Genomic DNA, 18,024 nt, shown 5'->3' with positions numbered 1-18,024 from the left:
CACCCAAATATCAATCAAAATTAAAAGATAAAGAAACTGGTACATTCCTGGAAAGGAATACTATTCAGCAATGAAAACAAACTACTGTAACACACAACAGGAATGACTCAAAAATATGCTGAACCAAAAAAAGTCACAGAAAAAACTCTATACTGTAAAATTCCATTCATATGACATTCTAGAAAAGGGATAGCTAATAGCAACAGAAAGCAGATTAATGGTTGACTGAAATCACTGGCAGGAGGTGAGGGGGCAAGGAGTGGAGACCAACCGCAAAGATAAAACTTTTGGCGGTAATGGGAATATTTTATATCTTGTTTGTGATAGTTGTTACACTAGTGTACACACTTGTCAAAACTCATCAAACGGTATTCTCAAAATGGGTACATTATATTTCATGTAAATTATAACTTAATAAAACTGATTTTTAAAACAGAAAGGAAAAAACTGAAAAAATTTAAAGTTTGCACTCCGTTAACCTGTATTATTCTACTTCTTAGAATTTATCCCAAAGAAATCAGCGAAGACATAAAGATACAGATGTGCACTGCAGCATTATTTGACAGAAATAATTTCCTCTAACGTTCCATTAGTAAGGGATTGATTAAATAAATAATTTAGGGCATACTCATAGAGCACTTCACAATTAAAACTGGGAATTAGATTCTTATGTACGGACCTGAAACATGTTATTAAGTAAATAAGGTAATTACAAAATAGTGTATAACATAATTTTTTTTAGAGATGAGGTCTTGCTGTATTGTATTGCCCAGGCTAGCCACGAACTCCTGGGCTCAAGTGATCCTCCAACCTCAGCCTCCCAAGTAGCTGGGATTACAGGTATGAGTCACTGCACCTGGCTAATAAATGTATATAACAAACACATATGTAAACTCAAAAAAATTTATGAGGCCGGGCACGGTGGCTCACGCCTGTAATCCTAGCACTCTGGGAGGCCAAGGCGGGAGGATTGCTCGAGGTCAGGAGTTCGAGACCAGCCTGAGCAAGAGTGAGACCCCATCTCTACTAAAAATAGAAAGAAATGATTTGGACAGCTAAAAAATACAAATAGAAAAAATTAGCCAGGCATGGTGGTGCACGCCTGTAGTCCCAGCTACTCGGGAGGCTGAGGCAGTAGGATTGCTTGAACCCAGGAGTTTGAGGTTGCTGTGAGCTAGGCTGACGCCATGGCACTCTAGCCCAGGTAACAGAGTGAGACTCTGTCTCAAAAAAAAAAAAATTTATGAGCCAACTCTGTGCCAAGAGATGTTATCTTTTTCCTATGTTATTAAGCAAAGGAATGTTGAGACCTTCCCTATTTTAGAGATGAGGAAACTCTATCAAAGATGTCAAATGAGTTTCAGAGGAACCAAAACAAGACTGAATACCATCACACAGTCTATCAGGAAACAACTCCAACAGGTATACATTCTTCAAAGCTTCTAGAAGGGAACTCACCTGAATTGGGTCACAGATGCAGAGTACTACTAGAAAATGACTACAGGCTTTCACAGCCATCTGCTTGCCATTCTAACACCAGAATGAAACTTACTAAAACTCTCTTCCGTATAATGTAGATAATGGTCCCGTATTTATTTCCTCTTTTATGTGATGCTTATTTCCAGCTGTTATCAGGGCCTGATTTAATGCCAGGAAGCAGGCTATTAAGCCTATGTCAGTATGCAGTCTCCCTGAAAGTAGGAAGGAAATACTTTGGACTGATTAAGGCCAGCATGACATTCATGGCAGACAATCTCATTCTGGCCAAATTAAAGTAGTAATTCCAATATTTGTTCCCTGCCAGCCCTTGTCAGCAGCCAAAAGAAAAGTGAGAAACTGAATGTAAGTGTGTGCACACATGCACGCGCACGCACACACACATACACACGGGCTAATTGATTACAACCTGCTTGTCTCATGCAAGGTATTTGTAACATTCCAAAGAATATATACAATGACTGAGCTTCAATTAGTTGGTATTCATAAGGTAAAATAATTTTAAAAATAAAATTACTGGGGCATGGTGGTGCATGCCTATCATCCTAGCCATGCGGAAGCATTGCTTGAGCCCAGGAGTTCGAGATTACAGTGAGCTACGGTCACACCATTGCACTCCAGCCTGGGTGACAGAGTGATACCCTATCTCTAAAATAATAATAATAATAATTTCAAAACTTACCAGCTCCTGTTCCGTCCAAAATTACCAGCCTATACTGAAACTTCAGTGTTCCTAATCTCCACCTACCCTCCATTCCCACCGAGAATGAAATCATCTTGCTATGAAATGTTAAGGAGAAAAATGATGTTCTGATGGCTCACTAATAATAACATCCACATACATATTTGAGTATTTGACTTATACATATGACCTTGTTTAAGCACATAAATAGCAAGTTAGTCACTCAAAAATGGGTTATACAATTCTATACTAAGGCCAGGCTATCTCTCATATTTGCCCAATCTGAATGTATTCACCACCACAACGTCCTTTCTGAATAATCAGTTTTACCAATACTCACCTCTTGCCCCACAGAAGTACTTGGTTTCTAATACTTCTATACCTGTATATCTCTCTCTCACCATATTCTAACACGTAAGACCAACTTTAGCAATACACACAGGACAGGAGAAAGAAAAGGAAAGGAAAAAGAGAAGGGAAAGAAAAGAAGGAAGGGATCTTTTAAAATTTTAAACCCAAAACATTTCCACTGACATAGCCCACAACTGTCAAAACTAGCCTTCATCTACTCTTCACACTCCAGAAAATACTATCAACTTCAACCTAACTGGCAATAAATACAACAAGAGTAGCAGCTGTCATTTATTAAATGCTTCTATGTATTAAGCACCATACTAAGTACTTTATGTTATCTAATTTAATCCTTCCTACAGCACTCGCAAGTAGGCTGTAAAGTTTTGGAGAAGTTCATTAGCCCAAGTCCACACAGACAGAGGAACCCAGAATCAGATCTAAGTCATCTGTTTCAAGAATCAAAGATATAAACCACATTTTATTTTATTCCAAATGCTTTTATTTCTCTGTTCACTACAAGATCAAGAAAGCACAGCATACACAAACATAAGCAAAAAAAGAACCTTGATCTAAACTTCACACCTTTTAAAAAAAAATAACTGGATCATAGATCTAAATATAAAAAGGCAAAACCATAAAAATTCTAAAAGAAAATATAGGAGAAAAGCTTCATATGTCAGGGTTAGGAAAAGAGTTCTTAGACATAACATCAAAAGTACAATTCATAAAAGAAAAAATTAATAAACAGGACTTCATCACTGATAAGAGAATGAAAAGACAAGCTATAGATCGGGAGAAAATATTTGCAAATCACATATCCTTGAAAGGACTTAAATCTATATTATATAAAAAGAACTCTAAAAATTCAACAGGAAGAAAACAACTCAATTTTAAAATGTGCAAAAGACATGAACAGACACCTCACCAAACAGGATATAAGGATGGCAAAAAAGCACATGACAGGACTGGGTACAGTGGCTCACACCTGTAATCCTAACACTTTTGCGAAGCTGAAGAGGGAGGATTGCTTGAGGCCAGGAGTTTGAGACTAGCTTGAGCAAGAGTGAGACCCTGTCTGTATAAAAAATAGAAAAATTAGCTGAGTATGGTGGTGCATGCCTGTAGTCCCAGATACTTGGGAGGCTGAGGCAGGAGGATCACTTGAGCCCAGGAGTTGGAGGTTGCAATGAGCTACGATGACACCAATGGACTCCAGCCAGGGGGACAGAGTGAGACTTTGACTCAAAAAAAAAAAAGGCATATGACAAAATGTTCAACCTCATTAGCCATTAGAGAAACACAAATTAAAACCACAAGAAGATGTCACTACACACCTAGAATGGCTAAAATAAAAAATAATGACAACACCAAATGCTGACAAGGATGGAGAGCAATTGGAACTCTCATGTTACTGGTAGGAATGCAAAATGGTACAGGCACTCTGAAAGACAGTTTGGCAGTTTATAAAAGTTAAACATACACCTAACATATATCCCAGAAATCCTACTCCTAGGTGTTTACTGTAAGAAATGAAAACTTATGTTCACACAAAAACCTATACACAGATGTTTATAGTTTTATTCATAATTGCCAAAAACTGAAAAAAAAACTAAATGTCCACCAGTGTGTGTGAATGGATAAGCAAACCATGGCACATCCACAAAGTGGAATACTACTCAGAAATAATAAGGAACAAACTACTGATACACACCACTTGAATGAATCTCAGAGGCATTATGCTGAGTGACAGGAATCAGTCTCAAAAGGTTACCTACTGTACGACTTCATTTATATGACCTTCCCCAAAAGACAAAACTACAGTGAGGAAGAGATCAGTGATGACAGCATGAAGGAGTTTTTGGGGTAGAACTGTTCTATATCCTAATTGTAGTGGTAGTTACAAAAATCTAAACGTGTTAGAATTCCCTGAAACATACACCCAAAAGTCAATTTTACTGTAAAATAATTTTAAAGATAAAATTGAAAAATTTTAATTCTTCAGGGGATAATTGGTTAACTAAATAAGGGTTCAAAAAAGTTACAGCCTTATCTCTTACCATATATCAAAATATATTCTAAAGGAAATAAAAAGTTAAATGTAACTTATGAAGTAATACTGATCTTCTTAATACATATGTATGAAGCTCTTACAAATAAATTTAAAAAAAGAATATTCCCAAAGACAAATGGGCCAAGACTTGAAGAAACAACAGAATTAAATATATGAAAATATCTTATCTCACAAATAATCAAATAAACAATAAAGCAAATGAACTAGTATTTTGTCAATTGGATTATTAAAAAAATCTTAAAAGAATAACACCCAGTATAGGCAAAAGTGGGAAAAGAAACATAAAGAAAACTCTAGTTTGGAGTATAAAGTGCTATATTCCTGAAGGTAATCTGAATGATATACATACCAAAAAACTCAAACACATACGTACTCTTTTTCCACTTTTAGGAATTTAAGTAAGAAAATAATCAGACTAGTGCGAAAAAATGTATGTACAATACTCATAATAACATTATTTGTAATAATGAAAATAGAAACAATAAAGGTTGAATAATTATACATCCATATAATAGAATAGTAAGTAGCCATTAAAAAATCAAGTCATCTGAACAGTTAATGAAATCATTACACTAGTTATCACTGCTATAGTTTCCTACCTCATCTCCAAAGCAAAGGTAAAAGATTTAGGTTTCTGTTCATTGACAAAATAATGTTTATTGTATAATGCTGTTTCAAAGAAAGCAGACTATAAGACCATATACAAGCTAAATTTTATTTTTTAAATGTATATGTGTGCATAAACACATTGATACACATAGGTATATATAATATGCCATAATAATATTTCTCAGTGGTGGGATCATGGGTGATTTTTTATTAATCTTTTCTGAATTTTCTATAATAAACATATATTGCTTTCATAAAATTTTTTAAATCGACTAAAATTATTTCCAAAAGGAGTTTTAAAACTTGTTTTTTAATCTGGATTATCTGCTATTTATTCTGGTCACAACCATTTCAGTTATATGATAATTCTATATGCAAATCTGTCTTTTAGTTACCAACCTCAAATAAACCATGACTGCCAGAAAGCAGAAAATCCACACATAATGGCATCTCATTAACACTGCCACCCAAAAGGTGCAGAATAGAGTATATATTAGGATGAGCCTTTTGTGTCTTGAAATTTTTTAAAGATATTATGGTAATATATAGAAATTTATGGACTAATATGTCTATACTTTTTTTTTTCATTTTAGTATTATAAGAAACCATCAGAAATACTTACCTTTTTTGGTGGGGGAAGAGTTTTGTATCTTCCTATTGTTTGATTTATGAACCATTTTTGTACTCTTTTTATATTTGATTTTTTTTTTTAACTTTTTGTTTTGCTGCTGCTTACCATGGAACACTTCTCCAGTACTTCTTCCTGGAACCTCAGGAATCCTTCCTGAACCTCAACTTCATTGAGGAAAAAGGCAAGGAAGTGAGTGAAGGGCTGCTTTCTTCTAAAAGTGTCCAAAAGAACATCAATCCGAGTTCGGGCTGAAATGACACCATTTCGATGCTGGCCAGTGATTACTACAAGCAAAGAAAAAAGGGTTAACATGCTCAAGGACTCCCAAATGCTTTTAAGACAGGTGACTTCTTGATACTGTCATCTATGGGGAGCTAAAAAGGTTCTGAATGAGTACATAAATCTTAACAGGGAATAATGCCATGTGTAAGAAAGCTACTAATGAATTCAATTTAAGCAGAATCAGGCTTGAAAATACAATATCCTTAAGACCAGCTTATGAAATAGAAAAATGAGTTCAAAAGCTACAAAACAAACACTCATACATTGCTGGTAGGAATATAAAATAGTATAGCCACTATTGTAAAGTTTGGTCATCCCTTAAAAAGTTGAATATAGAATTACCCTATGGCCCAGAAATTCCACTCCTAGGGATACCTAAAGTAAGTAAACACAGGTGTTCAAACAAAACTTGTACACAAATGTTCACAGCAGCTCTATTCATAATAGCCAAAAGGTAGAAACAACCCAAATGTCCATCAACTGAGGAACAGATCGATAAAATGTGATATATCCATAAAAAGGAATATTATTCAGCAATAAATTTCTCAGGAAATACTGATACGTGATACAATGTGGATGAACCTTGAAAACATGCTAAGTGAAAGAAGCTAGACACAAGAAGCCACATATTGTATGTATCCATTTATAGGAAATGGATACAACAGAACAAGCAAATTCATAGAGACAGAAAGCAGATTAGTGATAGCTAGGGGCTGGGGGTAGGGAAGAATAGGGAGTGACTGTTAACAGGTATAGAATTTCCTTTTGGGATGAAAAAATATTCTGGAAATAGTGATGATAGTAGCACAACATTGTGAATGTACTAAATGCCAGTGAATTTAACATTTTCAGAAGATCAAATGGTGAATTTTATGTCATGTGTATTTTACTACAATAAAAAAGAAAAATACAATTAATAAAAAGTTAAGGGCAAACAAATGGAATTTTCTTTTATGTTAATTTTACCTAAATTACAAAAAATACTGTGGCAAAAATTAATTACTAGTAATTTACTATAGCAAAAGAGCAAAGGAGAGTCTACTACAATATAATCCTATCCTCTGTGTGCAAAAATAGAAAGTTAAAAATTTGCTTATCTACATATAAGTTGTATTTATGGATATCAAATTTCCATGTTTTAGTCTGTGCTATGTCTTTATGTGTAAATAAATGAAAGTAGTGGGAAAAAAGCCACAAAGCCTAGACTACTGTCTGCAAAGAAAGAAAACCATTTAGGGATTACATGATCTCTGTTTAAGCAGAGATTAAATGTCTAGGTTCCAGAACTGGCAGGGCTTGATTCGAAACAGTAACTAAGACAAGGTGGAGAAGATATGCACAATTAACAAAATTGGCATTTCAACAGAATATTAAAGGGAAAAAGACAGACTTGTGAATATGAAATAAAATATTGAAGTACCAACTATAATGGTAGTAAAATATGCTACATGTTTTAAAGACCACAAAGCCTGTTCATTCCAGGCAACTGGAGACGTAAAAGAAATAATTCCATTTACTTGTCCTAACACTTTCCATTAAAGCAGTTGAAATTTTCTATAAGAATGACCTTTCTATTTACTAGTAAGAAAGTATTATATCCATTTTGTCTTAGAGAAATAAGACAGAAATTTCTAGGAAAAGAAGTAAATTATTAAGAAGCCTGAGAATTGTTCATCGAAGCAAAAAACTGACACAAGTAACGACCATAAAATGTAAAAAAAAAAAAAAGGAAAAGTGGAGATAGTGTTTTTTAAATGACATTATTTATATTATCAGATAGAATACTACGAGAATCCAAAAGACTCAAATGCCCAGTGAAGGCAACTATCTGTAGCAGACACTAAAATATTGTGCTAGAGAAATACTAACAAAGGAAGGTTCAAAGGTAAACTAGAACAAAATTAAAGGAGAGTGAAAACTATAATTATCTCTGCCACAGACCAAAAATAAGGTGAGAAACTAAAAGGATAGGGGAGGAAAGGGAACCTTAAAACTCATGTTTATATTTCATTTCTATAAAAGGTTGGTACAAAATGCAAAATCTGCTCTTTTTCCTTAAGAAGGAGGATAAGATTAGTAAGATGTATCATTTTTGTAATATAGAAAACTGAAAGGGGCACTTGAAAGATGCTGAGAGACAATGATTTCCAGGCAAAAGTCAACGTTGATCCACCATGACTAAAGAACAAATATGATGAGGTTAGATATATTCTACAAATACAAGTACCTGAGAGTACCAGAATTTATGTGGTATGGGTCTAAGGACTACAACAAGAAACATAGAGAAGGAAAACAGGCCAGGCACAGGGGCTCATGCCTCTAATCCCAACACTTTGGGAGACTGACGCTAGAGGATCGCTTGAGGCCAGGAGTTCAAGACCAGCCTGGACAGCAAAGCAAGAAAAATCATCTGTTCTTGGTGGTAGCCTGTGCCTGCAGTCCCAGCTACTTGGGAGCTGAGGCAGGAGGATTGCTTGAGCCCAGGAGTTAAAGCATGCAGAGAGCTATGATTGGGCCACTGCACTCCAGCCTGTGCGACAGAGCAAGACTCTATTAAAAAATAATAACAATTAAAGGCATTCATATTAAATTTTTTGTAAACCAACTCCCCAATTACAGTGACAATATCATTTTAAAAGCTTCTGATATCTCATTGCTCGAGATTTCAAAACACACAAAACCAGATCCTTATCTAGAAGACCAATTAAAACCTACTAGATCATCTCCTTCTCTAGTTTCTCTAAGCTAGGAGAAGCAAAAGAAAATCAGTAAATGACAGCAAATATCATACCAATGCAACTGCAATCTTGACTTCACATGACAACTCAGTTTATTCTAACCAATAAATTTGCTTTTTCTATATACTTTACTTCCCTAGAAGACCAAACCCAGTTTATCCTCTTGCTTTTCAATTAAATTAGTTTCACTAAATTCTTACTTTTAACAATCAGACACACTAGTTTTTCACACTGTAACATTTGAGCTTTCTACGTCCAAATAGAATCTTTACAACCTGCCTACCCTTTTCTTGATAAGTTTTGGAATAACTCCAGTATCTTAAAATGGCTATAGTCTCCACATTTATACTATGTTGTAATTTTCACTGCAATAAAAATTATTATATGTTACTACACAGATAGAAAAAAGTGGGAAATATAATAACCGTTAATAGCAATTATGTCTGGGATTCATATTACAAGAGACTTGCTTTATATCTTACATATAATTTCTGCAAGCTTTCATTTTTTTTGAAAGCATGTATTAGTTTTTTTGTTTTTTGTTTTTTTTTTTGAGACAGAGTCTCGCTCTGTTGCCCGGGCTAGAGTGAGTGCCGTGGCGTTAGCCTAGCTCACAGCAACCTCAAACTCCTGGGCTTAGCGATCCTCCTGCCTCAGCCTCCCGAGTAACGGGGACTACAGGCATGCGCCACCATGCCCAGCTAATTTTTTCTGTATATATTTTTAGTTGTCCAGATAATTTCTTTCTATTTTTAGTAGAGATGGGGGTCTCACTCTTGCTCAGGCTGGTCTCGAACTCCTGACCTCGAGCGATCCACCCGCCTCGGCCTCCCAGAGTGCTAGGATTACAGGCGTGAGCCACCGCACCGGGCCTCATGTATTAGTTTTATAATAAGAAAAAACTAGATAAAGAAGCTTTAATGCAATTATAAAATTACATCAATATTTGTAACCTGAACTAAAACTTAAGGAAAAACCCAAGTTTTTACACTTATAATTCTAATGAACTGAATATTTATTTTAATAAAAGTCCTTCAGAAATGTTGTTAAAGTTCTTCTGCTAGAGTTTGATGGGGAAAACTCTAGCACTGTACTGGCCAATATGGGAGCCCACATGCAGCTAGTTAAATTAACTAGAATTTAATAAAATTAAAAAATCAGTTTCTCAGTCACACTAGCCATATTTCAAGTACTCATGGTACATGAGGCCAGTACTGGACACATGTGGCTCCTGTACTGGATGGCACAGATACAAAACATTCTCACAACCACAGAAAGTTCTTTTGGACGGCACTTCTCTAAAGTCAACTACAACTTAATCATCAAGGTGATTATCTAATACAGCACAAAATGAGAAGAGTACTTGTAATTTTTTCCGCTAAAACTCAATATACTCCATGGGTGTTTATGGAAAATGGATTATTGGAGACTGCTGCACTCTTCAACTTTGAAAAAGTCCCATCATTCTAGAATGAGTTTACAATTTTGTTTCTACAGTACCCCTCACTCAAAGCCAAAGTACAGTGTATCCTGGTTCACACTGATGCTTGGTACAGACACTTTCTGACTTGATTTATACTGCCAAACTATTTTTCCTCATCTGAATAGTTATTTGAGTCAGGTTATATTATTTTAATCATTACTCTTATATTAAACAATTTCCTTCCCGGACTACAAAGCAAGGGTAAAAAGCTTAAGGGAACACTTAGGGAAAAGGGTGAACTTTATATCATATTCACAATCTCATTGGTTTTCTCTAATTCTAACTTGAAACGATTCACAAACTCCATTTCAAGCTACCAAAGCATAAAAGAAATCTCCTCTAATACACAATGAAACTGGAAGCTTTATTCTATCAATGCATGGTAAAGTATAAAATTAAGGGCCAGGTACTCAATCAAGGTAAGGTTGTATAACTGCATCTTTCCTCATTTGGGAGATTGGTATTGATATATCATTAAAAGTGTAACAGCTACAGAACCCCACAGACAGAACATAGTCATTAAATGCTGTAATAGGGTTAAATTATTCCATACATACGCACAAGTGATTGCAAATGTAACATATATACTGAGTCTCACCAATTTCTCCATCTTGTCCAGGTTTAGGAATGCTAATAGAAGTTTTGGTTTCCATTTCTATTTTCTTCTTAGTGTCCCCTCTCTTTCCAACTATATGCCTATAATATGAAGAAAAATTAATTAACAGAAGGGGATTAAGAAATAACATACCAAAATAAAGAATCTCATCATGTTTAAATCCTTTATGGCCAGAGATACTCCCTGACAGAAAAGTGCTTCTGTAAAAGCTCAACATTTGTGGAGGAAATTACAAGTCATCTAGCTTTACAGAACATGTTGCATTAAACTCACTGGCAAAAGGATGCCATATAACCAATTCAATGCATAGATAGAATAACCATGCCCAACACCTGTTTGCTTCTTAAAATTAGATTCAAAATCCAGGTCTACAGTTCAGTGAAAGGAAAGCTGGCATAGTATCGGAGGGTACTTCCAGCAACCAATGGATCCACAATTTGAGAGGGAAAGAACCTTATTCATTTTGGAAAACAAGTTAACTATATTATGAGTTCATCCTAAGGGGATTATCCCTGATTAACTAAACAAGGACAAACAGCTTAGCAAAGAGCAGGATTCACCACTCAGGACAGATCCAAAAGCACTGGAAGTAAAAAGGTAACCCTCAGGCTGAATTCAGCACATGGAATGTTTTATTTGGAGATTACATCCAAAAATATATATTTTTGCAGGTTCTTAAGAAAAATGAGAAGATCTGACAACTCATGGCAACAGGCCGAAGCCAACTCTGGACTATCCCCTGAAGATGGGACATGAGCTCATCACAATTCCATCACTCCCTACAGTCTTTGATCTACCCCCACATCAATCACTTACTGACACATTTACACTACATTGCCTGTGCTTCCTAATATAAATAATTCTGTCAATCCAAGGCTATCTTCTGGAACCCACAGAAATTAGATGTGTTAAAGTGAATGAGACTACTGGATCCCAAGAGAGAAGTTTCAGAGTCTATAAAGCACTAAGAGACCATCACAGGACTATAAAGTTAAAAGAAAAAACTCCCCATCATAAACATTATTTCAACTTCCATGATTTCACTTATAGTACCCAATACTGTGGGTGGCTATTTCTAAAACTATTCATTTGTTTTTTACATGGGATAACCAAGCCCAATTATTTCCATTAAGATCTACTGTAGTAAGCCAGTTTTTAATAAACAAGATATTTAGAAAAGGATTGGAACTCTCTAATTTCCGTGTGGTTACCCTGTGTGTTGGGGTGGAGATTGTACCTCACCAACTCTATCAGGCCTTTGTCTTTCTCTGCCTTAACCCCTAATTAGGGGTGTTTTCAATCAGGCCCCTATTTGTTGGTATGTGGTGAATGAACAAGCCTATCACAAAAAGTACTTGACTCAAAGTGTTATTAATAATCTAGGCTTCAGCGCCTTAGAAAGGGAAGTGGTTGAGGCTAGAGAGGCTTTAGAATCAAACCTTGAGCAAGTCAATTTAGCCACTCTAAGCCTACTTCTTCACTTAGAAAAATGGAGTGAATAATACCTATGTACTGTAAGGTTGCTGCAAGGATTAAATGTGATCACATATGAAAGGGCTTCCCAATGAATGGCACAGAGCTCCTTATAGTCCATGCTATCCTCATTAAGTCGATAATGGCATCCTTCCAGTTAAAAGTACAGTTAAACTCAAAAGAGGTTTACCTGGAAAGCCTAAAATATTCACTACAATAATACAGATAAGCAGTGAAAAGGTGACTCCTTGGTTGAATATGTAAGTGGAAATTCCCACCAGATCAAGTTGTTCTCAGTCTTGGCTACCCACTGGAATCACCTGAGGGGCTTCAAAAACTAATGATGCCTGGGTCCCGCTCGGAGAGATTAATTGGTCTGGAGTGCACCCAGCCATCAGAATTTTTAAAAGCTCCCCAGGTGATTCTAATGTGCACCTGAAACTGAGAACCACACAGCATTAGACATATTCCATGGATAGGTGTTGCTAGTATTAGACTTCAATTATAAATTAGTCTGGCCAGGTAATTTCTTCCTTGATCCACATAAACCTACAAAAATGATTCGTAAGAAAGATATCTTAAACATTATCTATTAATTAGGATTAAGCAGAACCAATAGCTAATCTAACATGCAAGTCATCTGGTTCATAGTGAGTACTTAGAATATATACAAGTCAAAAGATTAATTTATAATTAGACATGTAAGGAATTTTTACACACCTTAGCAGTAACAGAAATACACATTAAGACATGTTAGATTGACCTTACCAAGAAACTGAGCCACGACTTTCTAAAATCATGTTGCTTAGGAAAAAATGTCACTAGACCCTGATTTGGCCACATTCCCAGAGAATTTCATTCTTAGTAGGTGTTTCAGAATGTTATCAAAGTTTGCCTCTTGGAGTTTGCTATGGTTTGGATATTTGACCCCTTCAAATCTCATGTTGAAATCTGATGCCCAGTGTTAGAGGGAGGGCCCAGTGGGAGGTGTTTGGGTCATGGGGGCAGATCCCTCATGAATAGCTTGGTTCAGTTCTCATGGTAATGAGTGAGTCCTCATTCTATTAGTTCCTGAGAGAGCTGGTGGTTAAAAAGAGCCTGGCACCTCTCCCTGCCTTGCTTCTACTCACCATGTGATCCCTGCATGTGGTCCCCCTTCACCTTCCACCATGAGTGGAAGCAGCATGAGGCTCTCACCAGAAGCTGAGTGCTATGCTTCTTGTACAGCCTGCAGAACCATAAGCCAAATAAACCTCTTTCCTTTATAAACTGCCCAACCTCAAGCAACACAAAGACAGAGCTTAAAGGCAGATGATTCCACATTTGTAGATTGTGCTTGGATAGACCTAATTCATCTGGTATAACACAAAAAAACAATTGATGGACTTCCTAGACCAGGCTTGATCAGAGGTATAAGCCCCAAAGAAGCCAGTTGGCCACATAAGCTGACAATATTCTATAATATTAGTAGTTAGTATGAGACAGAATGTGGGCAAACACACAAGTAAGCAAGCACATAATGATGTGATCACAGTTTCCAAGTAATTTATAAAGATGACCCTGGAAAAAGGATGTTTAGTCTTTGATAACCCTTAGGGATTAATGGAACAGACACATGCCTGCTTTCAAGAAGCTTCTCATCTAGGACAGGAGTCATCAAATAGCACATAAACAAATATAAACATAAACTGTGATAAACACCACAAAGAAAAGGTAGACTGTTACAGAAACATATAGTAGGGCAATCAATGTGGTTACTGGGGATGATGATGTCAAAGTAAGCTTCCCTAAGGAAGGAGAATATTACTATGTAATGAAGTGGAATGATGCTCAGGCAAAAAAAACAGCATATACAAAATCTTTAAGGCAGGAAGAAGCACAGCATAGTTGAGGAACTGAAGAAAACCAGCTGGGTGTAAGTGCAAAGCCAGGGAAAGAATAGTATGAGGTGAGACTGAAAAATGCAGGGCCAGCTAAGTCACGTTTAAGACTTTGGTCATTGCTCTAATACAATAGCATTCTATCATGAATGGAAGGCCATTGATGGATTTTAAGCAGAGATAGTAAAATAATCAGATTTGCCTTTTAAAAAGATCATTCCACCCTCAATGTGAAGAACAGACTGAGAAGAGAGCAAAAATCAATGCGGAGAGAACAGTGAGTAGGCTGTTTTAAGTAATCCACAGAAAAGGCAGAGGGGTATCAATGAAGACAGAGATAAGCAGTGGATTAAATGATATTTAAAAGGCAAAATCAGCAGGACTTGGCGATACACATGGAATGATGAAATTAATCTGTAATCAGTTCTTTGAAATTTTAGGATATAAAACACTAAACTATTTTATCATTAGTAATTAAGCATTGCAATAAGAAGACTAAAGGGTCAGCTTCCTGCTGAGTTTCCTGGAAGTGCCTCCCCATGGAGCTGTTGGGGACTTCACTCACTTGTAGAGCAGGCTGGGGGCCTTCACAATAGACCGGAATCCTTGTGGGGTCTGCTCCACCTCATAGGCATCACACGGCTCATCAGTACCCTCCATAGAACCTAAAGAGAAACCGTGACATCTTGCTCAGTAATCCTGCTGTTCTGTGGACAGTAGCCTTTTCCTCAGCGGTCAACCAGCCAACGGGGTTTTAAAAAAGCAATACATAGGCACAAACAACAGCCCGACACTTTACATTGCAGAACACTGCTCTGATATTCCTCCTGACCAGCTCAGAAGAAATAAAGCAAAAAAAACACACAATGACTATTTGAAACCTTTTAGTCCCAGAACCTTGGGAAAGTAGCATATACATACAGTAGTCCCCCCTTTACCTGGGGTTTCACTTCCGAGGTAGGGTTAAACTTAACCACCATCAGCTGCAGTCCAAAAATATTACATACAATAAGATACTGAGAGAGAAAGACCACATTCATATAACTTTTATTATAGTGTATTGTTATAATCATTCTATTTTATTATTAGTCATTGTTGTTAATCTCTTATTGCATATAATTTATAAATTAAGCTTTATCATAGGTATGTATATGGAGTTGGCCCTCCATACCCAAGGGTTCCACATCTATGGCTTCACCCAGCCACAAATAGAAAATATTTTGGGGAAAAAAAATTGTTTTAATACAGAAAAAAATAGGACAAATAAAAAAACACAGTATAACAATTATTTACATAACGCATGGTATTAGATATTGTTAAGTAATCTAGAGATGATTTAAAATATATGGGAGGACGTGCATAGGTTACATGCAAATACCAAACCATTTTATATAAGGCACATGAGAGCATCCAAGTATTTCGGTAGCACTGGACTAAATACATATGTTCATTTCTTTCAATAATTTTTATATATTACTTCATAACTTTAAAGATAAAGGAACTTAATTTTGTCACAATATATTAATGGTTAATATTAACAGTTAACAAATTACTCCTTGTGACATTTAGGCCTCTGTACTTGAGAAGAAACATAATCTGACTTATGAACTGCAACTGAGAACACCTCAATAAAACTCAAACTCTTCAGTACCCTGAGACACCAACACAAACAAAGCTATGCAAAGCCAAACATCTCAAATTTCAGTGCTGACACAGAAACACACTGAAACAAAACAAAGAATTGCTCCTGCAATACACAGGACATTTTACTGACCAAAGAGCAACTAGGATTACCTTGATAGAAATCCTCATCTTCTTCTTCATGTTGATAAGTCTGTTCTTGGATGGGATTTTTCCTGTAATTGCGACCATCAATTCTTACAAGCTGTGGGCGCAAGACTTCCATGACACTTTCTCCAAATACTATTCCAGTGAAGTCCTGAAAAATAAGTTATCATCTTTTTAATGAAAATTAAAAACCCTATCTCTATTGCATGGGCCATTACATAGGCCTGAATTGGGCACCAGTTCACAGTACATTCCCCTGCCTATAAACTGGTTAAAGTCAGTTGCTACATTTTCCATCAAACTGGCTCACTCCAGACAGAAAAGTAATTTGTAAACTATTTCTCACCCCAAGAAAGGTGATTAAAAGACATTTATATACAGTCTTCCATGATTTTGAAAGAGAGAATAAAGGTCTCTTTATTACTTTAACGTAAAGGGAATAAAATGCAACCTTCAGTGTTTACCTAACCATTTGCAAAGTATCTCATTCTTTCTATCTAGCATGATAATTAAAACGATGAGGGATATTCAATACACTTGACCATCCAGAAAAAAAAGTATCTAAGTACTTTTACAGTTGCAAGAAATATATACCAAACAATCAGGTCTAGTCGCCTGTCAAAAGCACAGTGAAAATATGACAACCAATGTGGTTCTCAGACCAACATATTGCTGAGGGGAGGAGCCCAATTTCTACAGGCCACTGCCCAGAAAACTATACATCACTCACTGAGAACCCAAGCTTAATAAAATCAATAATTTAGGAAACAAAGGTTCCTTATAGCTGTGATTAAGTTCAACCAATGTTCTCACCACATACAGTTTGGATAGTCTCAAAGCACAAAATACTGAAAAGTTCCAAAGAAAAAGGATTGACCCTCACTAAATACACTAATGCTCAGTCCAATGCTCAGCAAACAAATCACTTTAATTGACAGTGTGTCTGCTTACAGAACCAAGAAGAGGTTTCGTGTTGTGAGAAAAAACAACATAGAGATAAATCGAGTTGGATGGAGGAAGAAGGGACATAATTAGCAATAGTCTAATGACATTATACCTCAGCGGCCTATTTATTCCCCTAGGACTTCTCAAAAAAATTCCCCACAAAAACAGACTTTAGGCTGGGCGCAGTGGCTCACCCCTGTAATCCTAGCACTCTGGGAGGCCAAGGCGGGAGGATCGCTTGAGCTCAGGAAACCAGCCTGAGCAAGAGTGAGACCCCGCCTCTACCAAAAATAGAAAAAATTAGCTGGGCATGGTGGCGCATGCCTGTAGTCCCAGATACTCTGGAGGCTGAGGCAGTAGGATCGCTTAAACCCAGGAGTTTGAAGTTGCTGTGAGCTAGGCTGACGCCACTGCGCTTCAGCCCGGGAAACACAGCAAACCTCCGTCTCAGAAAACAACAAAAATAACCCAGACTTTAATTTTTTAAAAAAATATATTTGAACGCTTCACAAATTTGCGTGTCATCATTGCGCAGGGCCATGCTAATCTTCTCTGTATCGTTCCAATTTTAGTATATGTGCTGCCGAAGCGAGCACACAAAAAAACCCACACTTTAATGTTAAGGTCGAGTCCTCAGACCAGGAGCTCTGGAAGAAAAGGTAGCATCTACCTTTCCTATATGGCCCTGGTCTCTGACACTGCTCAGAAGGAAAGGGGGAATAACCAATTTAACCCTGCCTCGCGGTGCTTTGGAGAGGAAGAGGAAAGCAGTATCCTTCTGCAATATCATGAGGGAAACTGAAGCCCTGAATCATAAAAGCGAGCCAAAAAACAAGTACACCAACGCGAGGGAAGAAGAGAGGACCCCACGGCTGAAGGTAAACCCAGACAGTGCGAGGAGGGTCGGAACCCGGAAGTCCTCTCCCAGAGCGCCTCTCCGCCCCTCTCCGCCCCGGCCACACCCACCCAAGCACG

General features: G+C 36.8%; 1 protein-coding gene and 1 non-coding gene across 3 annotated transcripts in view; both read right to left on the bottom strand.

Moving 5' to 3' along the window:
* Positions 1-18,024, bottom strand: part of ASCC1 (activating signal cointegrator 1 complex subunit 1) — a 95,757-nt gene that overhangs the window by 77,295 nt on the left and 438 nt on the right. The window contains exons 1-5 of one of the 2 annotated variants that reach the window (XM_045569201.1): positions 17,895-17,948; positions 16,111-16,255; positions 14,882-14,981; positions 10,946-11,043; positions 5,950-6,128 (exon numbers count right to left, since the gene is read on the bottom strand). In XM_045569201.1, the coding sequence (XP_045425157.1) occupies positions 5,950-6,128; positions 10,946-11,043; positions 14,882-14,981; positions 16,111-16,222 (489 nt within the window). In that variant the 5' untranslated portion in view covers positions 16,223-16,255; positions 17,895-17,948. Of the gene's footprint in view, positions 1-5,949; positions 6,129-10,945; positions 11,044-14,881; positions 14,982-16,110; positions 16,256-17,894; positions 17,949-18,024 lie in introns of those variants that run through there. The other variant, XM_045569200.1, reaches the window with a different exon arrangement.
* Positions 17,540-17,645, bottom strand: LOC123650471. Its single transcript, XR_006739347.1, has one exon. It is a non-coding gene; the product is annotated as a U6 spliceosomal RNA (small nuclear RNA).

Source organism: Lemur catta, chromosome 14, assembly GCF_020740605.2.
Source record: "Lemur catta isolate mLemCat1 chromosome 14, mLemCat1.pri, whole genome shotgun sequence".
Classification (NCBI taxonomy): domain Eukaryota; kingdom Metazoa; phylum Chordata; class Mammalia; order Primates; family Lemuridae; genus Lemur; species Lemur catta.
The sequence above is the reverse complement of the archived record's forward strand: the minus strand, read 5'-3'. Positions and strand labels throughout refer to the sequence as shown.